General features: G+C 49.6%; 1 protein-coding gene across 8 annotated transcripts in view; it reads right to left on the bottom strand.

Moving 5' to 3' along the window:
- CACNA1D (calcium voltage-gated channel subunit alpha1 D) overlaps positions 1-13,028 on the bottom strand; it is a 461,268-nt gene that overhangs the window by 99,950 nt on the left and 348,290 nt on the right. For all 8 annotated transcript variants that reach the window (XM_032290211.1, XM_032290213.1, XM_032290214.1 and 5 more), the window contains exon 9: positions 11,903-12,072. In XM_032290211.1, the coding sequence (XP_032146102.1) occupies positions 11,903-12,072 (170 nt within the window). The remainder of the gene's footprint in view (positions 1-11,902; positions 12,073-13,028) is intronic.

The following is a 13,028-nucleotide window of genomic DNA, read 5'->3' as shown; positions in this document are numbered from 1 at the left end:
CTGAGAACTCTCTCCTGACTTCCACTCACCATTCAAGTATGTACTGTGGTTTCAGGACATACTGAAATATACTGGTATACATTTTGGTGTTATATACTTAAAAATCCGCAAATCAAAAAGTTCCAAAAAGCCAAACAAGTCTATTACCTACCAGTGCTGGTTTACTATTCTGATGATCTTTATTAACTGCTCAAAAGCTGACATACAACCAAATCACTTCCAGGATATCAGCCCAGTGATCGAGGATAGTACAAAAATCAAGCTGCACTGGTGGCGATTGGGCTTTTATAAAACTCCAAACACAAAGAGTCATAAAAACTCATGTAGGTAAAGTCATGGGCTAATCACTGGACTACGTGGGCTTCCTCCAGCTGGCATCCATGGCACTGTGGTTGGCCCATTTAGGTGATGGCCTTGTCCCTTTCAGCAGGGACTCAGTGTTAATTGCTGACAAAGGGCGAGGCCTTATCAGGGGAACAGGCAGACCCTTCAGACCTCCCCACATCGCCAACAAGTGCCAGTCCCCTACTTAGAAATAAGCGCCGGGGGGGCGTCTACACATGGACAAGCTGTGAAGCCTCTTCCCCGACATACGCCAGGAAACGGCAATGTTAGAGCTTTGTTAGAGAAGTTTATTTTTTATATAAATGTAAAAACTACTTTCAGTGAATCTGGGAAAAGTCAAGCATTAGGAAAGCCTGTGACCTGTGATGGGATGCTGGCCCTGCAATTTGCCTGCTGAAAATCCAGGGAAGCTCAAGGCCTATATTTTACAATCTATTCCAGGCTTTGGGATCTCTGGGAAGTGCTCCAGGGCAGACCCTTAGACTTAGAGTGTGGTGCACTGAGATGTGGCGCTGGATGCCACTGGGGGTGAGGGGATGGTGGCAGACAGCAGCCTGCACATCCCAGACTTAAGTTTCTAAGGCCTTTGCAGCATGAGCAGCTGGGCCAGGCCCCTACTCGGAGCACTGTCTGTGGATGTGGGTCATGGTGCTTCTCTTTAAGATCTTGTACTGGGCCTGGATGCCATCACAGGCAATGCCACACACACAGTAAATGAGGGAAATACGCTGCTTCTCAGTACAACACAACTAGCATTTTCACCAAGGTATAGAAATGTATCCATCTACTCTCATGTTGAAGGACAACATTCATCTCAACCAAATGTGTCAGGCTTGTGAATCTGGAGGCAAATCTCTCTCTCCCTCTCTCTCTCTCTCTCTCTCTCTCTCTCTCTCTCTCTCACACACACACACACACACACACACACACACACACACCACACAGTGAATGAGTCTATGTGTGGGTCTAAGCAGGCAGCCTCAAAATTATGTTCACCATTAACAGGTATAGCAAAATCTCAGACTGACTTTCAGTGATGGAGGCTGATGAGGTCAAAAATGATGGAAGAAATGCTAGGAAAGTCTGGTTCTTATCATCAGGTGACCAGGGGACACGTGCCTCTTTTCCCCTGCACTTGGTTACCCGATCCGTAAGATGAGCTGTAGGACAATATCATCTCTAAGATCCATTTACCTCTGACCCGCTATAACTGCAGGAAGGCAGAAACGCCCACATGTTGACTGGTTTTACTACCAGCAACCGGGGCTTTCCCTTCCACTCCCCCAGCTCTGCAAGGAGGGAAGGGCACAAGAAGTACTGTGAGCTCCTGGCCACCACCCTCAGGAGGGGAGCCAGGCATCCAGCCAGAGGCCTGCCTGGGAGAACTGAGTCCAAATGCCCGGCATGAAGAATATCCCAGAGAATGGGGTGCAGCACAGGAAGCAGTATCTCCCCAAGGGCCTCAGAGCATCACAGGAGAGCCCCAGTCCTCCAGTCAAGGCCCCTCAAAGAGAAGGCTGGCCACACATCAAACTGAGCCCAGAGCCCCCCAGTCTCCTTCTAGAACCTGTCCCATTAGCAGCCTCATTCACAGATGTCTTACTCCTCTGTTCTCCACAGGACAGGCTTTCTTGCACACTCAGAAATTTCTTTTAGCATTTCCTTCCACCTCCAAGCAGCCTAAAGCTTCTCATTCTTTTGAAAGGAAGGGGTAGTGGGTGAGGCTGAACAGCTGAGAAGTGGCTAAGTTGCGGCTGCCTTCCTAGGGGACAGGGTACCTGACACCCAGATCTCATGTTTTCATCTTATTTTCATGACAAACATGAGCGGTACCATGATGTACAGGCCTGTCAAATCCAAAAGAAGCCCACACATCCCCTGGAGGAACATGCACATGCTAGTAGTGACATATTAGGCCAACCCAGGGTAACAGCCTCTCGCTGCTATAAAGGAGCCAGGATCTTCTTGGAGAATGTGGGTCAAGGCCAGACCAAGGTTTCCACATGTCAAGCAAGAATTATGCCCAGACAATAACTATCTCCGCGTATCCAGGGACAGGGGCAGCCCAGCATCCACCCAAGGCTCCTGCCCCACCTGGTGCCAGCAGGGTCAGGGGTCCTTCCCGAGTCCCCAGGTATTTCAGTCAATAAAAAACCATTCCCACTCAAAATAAGGTACCTTAAATATGTCAGCCTGCTTCCTCTCCCTGCAGATCTCAGAAAGACAATGGAGAAGCCATAAGAATCTTAGACAATCACAAGGCCCAAGCCTGCATTCTGGAAGGCAGACCTATGGTGGGTGTTTTCTCTTTTGGGGACAGAAATCATTTATCTCCTTTTGGTAATCCCTCCAGGGCTATATCCCTACGTCAGTCTTTAAAGACATTTTTTCTTATGTCCATGACACTATTTCCTGCTTAGCTGAAGGCCATTCTTCTTCTTAACGCTATCAGGCACTGCATCAAGCCCAAGCTCCTGTGAACACTACAGCTAAAAAAGGCAGCTCCAACTCTGCCCCTAACTAATTGTCCAACCTCAGGCAAGTTCCGCCTCCTCCTTCCCTTCCTCTGGGGGCCACAACGTGCTGAATGACAAGGGCTTACATCTAATCATCTCTTAATTCCTTTTCACTTTTAGGCCTTCTGATGAGACCTAGACTCAAACATAACCCTCTTCAGATATCCATGGGTTGTTCCCGTCTATGTCCCATAACCGCTGAGCTCAGCATTCCCACGGGGGCAGAGGCCACTTCAAAGAAAACAGTACTGTGTGTCCCCTCTGTTCCCTTAGTGGCTGACTTCACGTCTCTACAGTCTGAATCTTCTTCAACAGGCTTCCACCAGACTCAGGTGACCAGGGCTGATCCTGGTGGTGGAACTAGGTTGACTGTGCTGCTGTCGACTGCCATGACTTGGGCAGAGCAAGGCAGCGAGCCAGCTGCTCACCTAACTGCCTGCCTGGGGGCTGGCCTGACAGCTGCTCCAGGGATTCTGAGGAAGAGCATGTTTAGCATTATTGTAGGACGTAGCTGGAAATGTCACTTTCCCACAGGAGCGCACTCTCAATTTCAAGGGCAAGTAGCCCCAAATCTTTGCATCCCTGAAGTCTATCTTTATTTATTTTTATTTTTTAAGAGACAGAGATCTCACTCTGTTACCCAGGCTGGAGTGGAATGGTACAATATCACTGACTGTAGCCTCGAACTCCTGGGCTTATACAATCCTCCTGCCTCAGCCTCCCAAGTAGCTGGGGACTATAGGCATGCACCACCACACTTGATTTTTTTTTTTTTAATAATTTTTTTTTTTTTTTTTGCAGAGAGAGGGTCTCACTTTGTTGCCCAGGCTAGTCTCAAACTTCTGGCTTCAAGTGATCTTCCAGCCTCAGCCTCCCAAAGTGCTGAAATTACAGGTGTGAGCCACTGCATCCAGCTCATTTCATTCTCAAAGCTGCCGCTACTGGCTTTGGCATAGTCCTGGGCTAGGTAGCCAGAGACTAGGAGACGGAGGAGCAAGTTGAAACATGTAGTCTGGAGGAAAAAAATCAATCAAATAACATTATTGGAATTTCTAAAGTTTAAATTTAGAAACATCATTTGGGGAAAAGTATTTTAAAAGTCTGTCTTCCAGTCCAAGAATATTCATGCTGAATCAAGTAAATTTTTTGAGTTGGTTCAGCTGCTTCTTTATAAGGTACAGTTCAAACAAAAAAGAAAACTGCAATGCTATCTTGGTAAGGGCACATACTTTGGAAAAAGACAAGAAGAAAGCAACATCACCAAGTTGCAAAGAAATCACGCAATTAAAATATAGGCATCTTCTGAACACACCACACGGCACATGCATTTCACACAATGCCTATGTGCAAGGAAAAGGTATCAGAGATGTTGCGGAAAGAAAAGGTTCAGTGTCAGTCATTTACCATGATCTTTAGCCCTGCGATGGCGAAAACAGCAAAACTTCTTTTTCTTCTTATCCTCTTTAAGCAAGTCAGCCACTGTGACCCCTTCAGGTTGAACACAGGCAATTTCATTATGAAGCAGCAGAGGGCAGCAACAGCAGCCAAACCAGGGTCCGGTGCACCAGCCCCGCCAGCAAGGCGGCCTCACGCAACGGACGCCCGCCTGACCCAGTCCTCCTCCTGCTAGGAATCCAGCTCAGGATCGCAACAGTGGAGAGGAAGTGCCCTTTCCACGGCTATTACACAAAACACCTGTCTTCAAGAACCTGTCCTAAACCAACCAACCAGCTAACCCACGCTAGATAAAGGTTTCGAGTGTTTGGCTTCCCATCTAAGAAGGGTGTTAAGGAAAGGGCACTTTAGGGGGAGTCAGGAGCCCTGGGCACTGACTGGCTATGTGTTTCCAAACACATTCCCATATGGGACGGGACAGGTGGGAGTTCAAAAGGTGGGCTCTGGACTCTGATAGGCCAGGTCTAATCCCAGCCCTGCCACTCTCAGGTCGGATGACTGTGGACAGGTTACCTGATACTGCAAAGCCTTAGTTTCCCCCTCACCTATAAGATGTCAAGAATAGTTGGACCTGTACTGCGTAAGGCTGTTGTAAGAGGTGAACAGTAGAGACAGTAATAAACACAACGTGCTCAGCTTTGGCAAGGCACGATCAACTGCCACTACTGTCCTCACTACGACTCTCCCACGACCACCAGGCCACAAGAAAAATGACTCTAGGATCTCTAACCCTTTGCAGCCCCGTGATTCCATGATCGCTCCAAGCCAGCTAGTCTTTAGAGTAGCGACCCCATGCTCTAGGGGAGGGTCGTGCGAGAGAGTGTGGGGCAGCAGCAGGAATGCTGAGTAGGCAAGGGCACGGGGGCACAGACACCTGTACGCACTGTGGGTGGGCAGAATACTCACATTCCTATATGTGCATCCTTTCTGACACAGCAGGCCCTTTTCTTGTATCCTCTGCAAAAACGTGAACGTGAGCATGTAGACACGGGGGCATGCATTCGTAGAGGTTAATGGTTAGCATGCAGACTGTGGCAGAGCTTGGGTTCAAATCTCAGCTTTGCCACGTAGGTCACATGGCCTTGGGAAGCTACTGAACTGCTTTGTGCTTTAGATTCCCCACCTGTCATGTTCCTGTCTCACAGAGTTGTGTGAAGAAGAATGAATGTATTCACTCACAGCCCTTGGAACAGTGTGTCACACACAGAAAGCACCTGCCAAATGCTAGTTATTATGACTCTATGTTCTTTCATTCAAGACGGGAGTAATGGAGCACTTGTGTGGGACAGATACTATGCAGGGTGCAGCCACACAACAGAGGGCAGAAACAGACCCTCTTCCTGCTGCCCCATGATGCTCAGGGCCTTTGGTGGACAGAGAACCACGTGCTGTAGAGTGTACAGCCCGTTGTAGCAGTTTTTATAATGGTAATTTATTGAAAAGAGCCAACATTTGGCTTTAAAAACATGGGAAATGTCTCTGGTACACAGTTCAGTGAAAAATACCTGTGCTGGGCATCTTAGGGTGGAAGCTATCTGCGTGCTGTCTGTGCCACGTATTATGCGCAGTGAGGTGTGTAAGTAGAGGCCCCAAAATGCTAAGTCTGCCTCCCTTTTAAGGAGAAGGAAGAGATAATTTTATCTTACTTTATGTACTTTGAAATTACATGAATTCTTTATGTAGGCAAATATTACTACCATCATTAAAATGTGTTAAAAACAAATAAAACAACTCTGATTTGAGACTGCAAACCTGGCTGGAGTACCACTCCTCATCACCACTGTGGGGCAACAGTCCCTGAGTCCAGCTCCCATCAGCTCTTAGGAGGCTGAAGGTGATGGCCAGACATGCAGGCACCTTTAGAAATTACAGCTGCTTTCTATCACCCTGTGGAGAGAGTCCGCCTGGCCAGACAGCTAGTCCCAGTGCCACCCCAGTGGAGAGACTGTGCAGCCGCTGACCCTAGGGCCAGCCCCTGAATCAGCCTCCCACTTCCAGGGAAAGCACTTCCAGCTGCCTCTCCAGTGAGGGCGCTTGACCTGGATGCATATTTACCGTATGCCACTCTAACTGCTGCTGTTTGCTTTACAGCTTTTAGTTGAATGTTTTCCATTTTGAACTTGCACCTTGAGGTAATTCAGTGGTGATGAAAGCAGTTTTATAAATCAAAATTTCAAAACCACAGTCTTTCAAAATAAGACTGGCAAATTACTATGCCTTATGCTTGCAAACAGCTATGCCATTCTGGTTTTCTGTCCACCCCCAAAACAAACATTGCAGTAAGAGGCACCTAGGTAGCACATGCAAAACGGAAGCAGCTAGGGCAACCTGTTCCGCCAAGCCCTGGGGTGGCAGAGTCCCCGGCGAGGCGGGCAGGGCCAGTGCCCACAGCCTCCAGGACCACTGAGGAAGCAGAAGACAGAGGGACTCTCCTGCTGGTCAGAGATGAAGCTTGAGGGATGCCCCTCCCTTTCTTTGGGCATCAAATATCTTTACTTAGAGGAATTATTTATCATTAATAGTTCCCACGAAAAAACTGCCCTGCTTTTCTGGCCAGAATTTTAGAATGAGCACCCTTTAAAATGATTTCATTATTTTTAATGCTTTTTTTTTTTTAAAGACTATTCACTGACAATGAGAAGAGTTTAAAATAGAATTCTAGGCTTCCAGATTTTAACGGTCCTAGCAAACCTCCATTGTTAACTCAGAAGCAGCTGCATACATCTAAAAAATCACTTTCAGATTTGGCAGGGTTTCTTAAGAAACTTGAAGCTCAGCAAAAAGTTAAATAAATTATCCTTGAAATTTTACCAAATGCTCAGGAACTCACTTCAAAGGGAATTTTGTCCATTCAGTTAACTGTGTGACAGCAGCTTTCCAACAGCAAATTTATGAAATTGGCATTTTAAATATTCTATGAATGTACAAAGCTGGAGCTACCTGTCCCTAGTCACCAGACAGCTCAGTTAGAGGCCTGATTACCTCTCCTTTTCTTAAAGTGAATGCCTGGAACAGTGTGATATTCAGCCACTGAAAGCACCCTGGACTCAGGAGTTCCTAACCCTAGCTTCACATTAGAATCCCCAGGGAATTTTAATGAAAAAGAGCCACCCCTGGCTCCCACCCTAAAATTAAATCAAGAGTCTTAGAGGGTGGCATGTGGCATCAAGAAGCATCCAAGCTCCCCAGGTGATTATAACGTGGAGCCAGCGCTGGGCATCGCAGATGCAGGCAGTGACATTTAGCAGATCAGAGAGAAAAGATAATGTGAGCGCATCTCCAAGTACTTGATTTGACATCTGGTCTCTGACAGCAAGCACCGCCAAACGAGAAATGGACTTCAAGAGCCAGGAAGCTGTGCTGCCCTGTCTAGAAAGTGACCTAGTTAACAGATTTGTTTTCCATCAATGCTTCAGAACTTTACAGTTTCTGGACAGAAGAGTACAGGGCAATGGTCCTAAGAGGGAGGCCCCACTCTGAGCAGGTTAGAGGTCTAGCAGACCTTAGGAAAGTCTAATACTGCGTGTTCTCACTGATAAACAGAAGTTAAATAATGTGTACACATGGACATAGGTGTGGACAGAATAACAGGCACTGAAGACACAGAAGGGTGGCAGGTGGATGAGGGGTGCGGGCTGGGAAATTACTTAAGGGGTACAATGTGCACTCTTTGGGTGATGGTTACACTAAAAGCCCAGGCTTTACCGCTATGGAATACATCCATGTCACAGAACTGTACTTGTACCCCTAAATTTATACCCCCAAAACTCTGTTGAGGTCAAGTTTTACCAGCATCTGATGAAGACAGCAACAGCAAGTACTACAACTATGACAACTTCTGCCAGTCACGGAACATTCAGTTGTCACAACAGCCTCATTGAAAGACGCATCTTTATCTTCTTCTTGTAGACAAGGAAAATGGGGCTCAGAGAGGTTGATTGATTTGCCTAACACTGAAGTACAAATTCCAAGTCACAAAACTCAACTGCAGCCACATCCAGTGAAGGGGCCTCATGACGCCCTCTAGCCTAATCCTTTGCCTCCTTCTGAGTTCACAGACATCTGCTGTTATTAATGACTTCCTACTCCCACCTCTGCTCATCTAGGCTTAGGCTCCACTATCAGGAAGTGCATCTTCTCACAATGTCACTTCATTCCTCAAGGTCTGGAGGGAAACTGCTCAACTGACATCCAGGACCCAATTGAAAAAGCTATCAGTTGAATCAGCATCCTTAGCCACTATGGACCAAGTCAGGAGCCTGGGCCCTGCACCATCCTCCTCCCCAGAGGTAATAGAGGAGCAGGGGTGGAGGGAAAGGCAGGCAGGGTGATCTCACACCCCCAGGGAGGATGCAAACACCATAACACTGGCAACACCCACACTTCTGCCTGCTAATCAGATGCACAAAGACGGCCCCAGGCCTGGCATGTGCATGTGGTGAATCCAGGACTGATTATTTGGTGAGGAGAACCACTGAGCCTCACTGAAACCCGCTCCTCATGTGGTTTTCTGGCTGTGACAGGAAGAAAATGGCTGGCAGCCACAGGAGGCCCCAGGGAAACCTTAACAGCGCTGGCTTCTCCAGAGGGTCTGGGCTGCTGAGGTCTATGATCAGAGAGGTTCCCTCCTCAGAGGAGGAGGAGATTTGGGGCTCTCAAGTCAGTTAAATCCCGTCATGGCTCCCACAGCCTAAGATTTCTGTCTTTATTTAAAACCCTCATCAAGGCTCTGGAAATCTGACAACTCGGGAAGTACTGTGCGCCTCAGTCCACAGGAAACTCCAGCACCTGGCAGAATGAGCTCCATAAAGGACAAGGAGGCACCACAGATATATTGGATCAAACGTGAAGCGAATTCATCATTTTGAGTCACATGTCACTGTGCAGAGCAGAAACAATGCCGCTGATGTTCTAAAGACACAGTGCAGCTCTATGGGCTTGGGAGCCCCAGTGAGAGGGAATTCTGAGGATCTACAAGACTTTTAAAAGGGTTTCGTTTCTTTCCTAGTTTACTGAGCAATGCATTTAAGGGCCCTGAACATGTGTCACCTTGCACACCTTGTTCGTGCCGTTTCCCCAGCTTCAAAAAGCTCCCATGAAAGCTCCCATGCCCACCCTCTAACGCCCAGGACTGCTCCTCCCACAGAGCCTTCCTCACATCGCCCGGGCCGCCCACTCCCCCCAGCCAGCATCTCCTGGGCTCACACAGCAGAGTGCTGCGCCTTAACGATGGGACCAGCTTCTCCACTCTGTCTCACACTAAGCCACTCCTCCATCTTCCCCTCATGGAAAGTTCTCTGAAAGGCAGAGACAGTGATTTCTGTCATCGGGTTCTTCACAGTGGCAGGTCTTAGTTGGGCTGAGATAAAATGGTTAACCCTCAAGCTATCACCTTAAACCCAATGAAAACCCTTAATCCTCAAATCACAGGCCCTATAAACGACTCTACCATGACTGATGCTAGCAACACGAGAACACAAATCCTTGTCTATTTCTAGAGGAGGAGAAGGAAGCAGGGGGAAGGCACTGGCTTGTAAGAAGGCCTCACACAGCTCCCTGGGGGACGCAGCTCAACTAGCAAAGAAAGGTGCTCTGCCGAGAAAAAGTGGCCATACGTCCTCTCGTTCAGAAGTAACACGTTGGGTTTAGGAGAGCTGAGGCAGGTGGCCAGCGGACCTCCGAGGCAGGTCAGCATCTGAGCCACAGTTTGCAAGTGAAGGGGAAAAGAGCTGGGCAGGCACCTCCAAGCTGCACCTGCGTGGCCTGTTGCCAGCAACACGGCAGGCGCAGAAACTCTGCGAAGGCCACGGGGTTCGGGTCGGCTCGACTGCCGCGGGGACAGCTGCGCAGAGGACAGGCAGACACTCTGACATCTAGTCACTTCACAGGCACGTCGCCGAGGCTGAGACTCAAATGAATGTCTGTTTATAAACTCTGAACTTGCATTCAGCAAACAGCTCTAGAAACCCTCCCTCAGTCTTCTGATCCTCAGGTCTGAACCCTGGTCCCTTCCTGAGCCTGGCAAGAAGCAGGGAGGTAGGGAAGCAGGGCCTGACCCTGCTCGCTCCCAGTCAGCACACAGGTTTGCACCAGCTGCGGCATCTGAGATTGCAGAACACTCCCTCCCCATGGAGGTCAAGAGCCCAGGTTTGAAGAAGGGTAAGGGCCCCTCCACCAGGGGTCTCTCAGCTCCGCCTTCCACACTCCACAACCCAAAGAGGACGCACAATTGCACCTCACCCGCCCCTCCTATTGCAGCTCACCCCGACCTTCATCCCCTCTGTGCTCCAGTCAAAGGGCCCACCGCCTCCTCCCTGAAACCTGGCCTTTGCCCACCTCCCCACCTCCCTCACGCCAGTCCCCAGTGTCACATCGCAGGTGTGACACTGAACGGTCACACCTGCAATCCATGCATACTTCAGGGCCCAGGCCGAATGTTCCCCCAAGCCCTGTTCTCAATCCCTCCTCGGCTCCCTCAGTGCAGCACGCCAGCCCCGATGTGCCCTCCAGCTCTGCTCCCTGGTGCTGCGTTTACTGTGAGCAGGCCTGCCCCTCCCTAGGAGACAGCACTCCACTCCATATGCTCTCCAGCTCCAGGTTTGCCCTGGACCCAGCAACAGGCCTTGCTGAGAGTACAACATCCAAGTCCCTCTGCTCAAGCAGGGACCTGCGCAGCCATCCCCTACAATGTAGGGCCGGCCTCAGGTCCACTAAGCCTCTAAATGGCTATGTGCCCTTGACATGTTTTCTCAGTTCTTCCTATCCAGCACTTCCAGATTTGAAGCAAGTCACAGACATCTTAGTCAAATGCTCCACTGGATTCCAATTTCCACTCTGACCTGAGGCATAGAGGGCCCCAGAAAGAATAAAAGCATATCTGTGGGGAAAGTATATGGTGAATGAGACACTGTGGTTGACAACGGCAATTAATTTCAGTGATTGACGGAGTTCTCAGGCCTCGCCTCCTGCAAAAAGTGCTCTCGCGTGCCTCGTGTCACAGTGTGGGGTGTCGGTGGGTGGGCTGCAAAGCAGCCATCACTGACTCACATGCCCCTTAACACCTGCCTAGAACAGTGAGCCAGTTTCCCCCCAGCCCGATGGGCTAAGCATATGGCTTCACATGAATAGCACAGGTAGGAGCCATATCAGGTGGCCCAAGAGTGACAGTCGAGAGGAACCCTGCCCTTCAAATTCTTGCCCAATAACACTGCTCACATTGAGGTGAGGGAAACCACAGCTTCCTCTCCTGCGGTGCAAAAATACGTCTCATCACCCTCGTGCCTGCACGGAAATGCACTTACTGAATTCCACAGAACAACAGTGGGCCCCTCTGACCCTCCCTGGCTGTAAAGCCATCTTACCAAATACGACTCTAAACTCCAAACCTCAGGCAGAAATCCAGAGGCAGCGCCGGCGCGGCGCGCCTGTTCTCTCTGGGATGTGATGTGTGCAGGCAGAAGGGACCAGATGGCTGGGAGGAGGCCGTCCCGCTCACAGCCTGGGTCAAAGTTGAGCAAGGCCTGCTGCCAGGCGTCTGCGCCGCACACTGAGTCTGTCTAGCCAGGGGCAGGAAGGGCTCTACATACTGTTTCGTTTGCCTTCCTCTCCTCCTTCTTCCTCGTTCTCGGGATCAATGTCCTCAGCTTGGGTGATCCAATCCAAGTAGCCCTTTAGATCCTCCTCCAGCTGCTGTTTCTCCCGGAGCTTCTGGAAATCTCCCCGTGCTTTTGCTTTCTCTCTTTCCTTTGAAAATTCTCTGAAGGAGGCAAAGATGACAAGAGCATGTCAGGGCATCCTTGGGGACCTGCCTCCTGAGCCGCTGCCCTGCTGCACAATGGTCTTGTGGCAGGACGCACAGCACCGAGTACAGCCACATGAGCACAGCAATGGAGCCACACACGTGGACAGGACAGAAGACAGTGTCTTCCCAAGCAAGATTGTGGGGGTCAGAGTCGCAGAGCCCACATCAACACACATGCATCACTTCTTAGAAAATGAACTCCCCTCAGATGACAGCCATGCCAAGGGGCCTGGGCCCAAAACACCATGCGCTGTCATGGTAGGCCTCTGACACCCCCCAACCAGGGGTCTGAACTCAGAGACACCCCATCTGCCCCAGAGCCTCCTCAGATACCCAACATCACACCTCAAAGAGAAGGAACCCAAGTAGGCCAAGCTGTGGTCAAAGAGTACCAAGGTTAGGGCTTCTTCAATGCTTTTGGGCAACACTCTGCATTAATATTGTGTGCTGCCCCTTTTGTCCAAACCAAGGGCTCTGAGGGAACGGCAGTTCTTGCTGGTGCCCACACTAGGCTTCTCTACCCATCACCTGCAGGTTTGGGCCACAGCAGTGGACAGTCAGGGCAGTCCCCACCCTCTCCACAACCCAGTTCTCCCTTCCCAGATGGGAACTCAAGCACTGAAGCATTACCATTTTTCTTAACCCTTGCTACTTGCCATGGTCTTCCCCCAAAAGTCTTCCCTGCAGGAGGGGAAAGAGGCATATGATTTGCTGCCCATTTGTGGGAACACCTGCCCTGGAAAGGCTCTGGCAGACAGGTAAATGTTCCCAACTGCGGGCTGTTTGTGCTACCTTCCACCATGTGTGCAAGCCTCTATCTATGCATATATACAAACCCCACACTCACTCAGGCAAGCCTCAGAGTCAGGTGGATGATTATCCTATTTTTATGTACGAGGAACCATCTGCAT

Source organism: Sapajus apella, unplaced genomic scaffold (assembly GCF_009761245.1).
Source record: "Sapajus apella isolate SASKATOON/1434 unplaced genomic scaffold, GSC_monkey_1.0 scaffold23, whole genome shotgun sequence".
Taxonomy (NCBI): Eukaryota; Metazoa; Chordata; class Mammalia; order Primates; family Cebidae; genus Sapajus; species Sapajus apella.
This window is presented reverse-complemented; position numbering and strand designations above follow the sequence as displayed.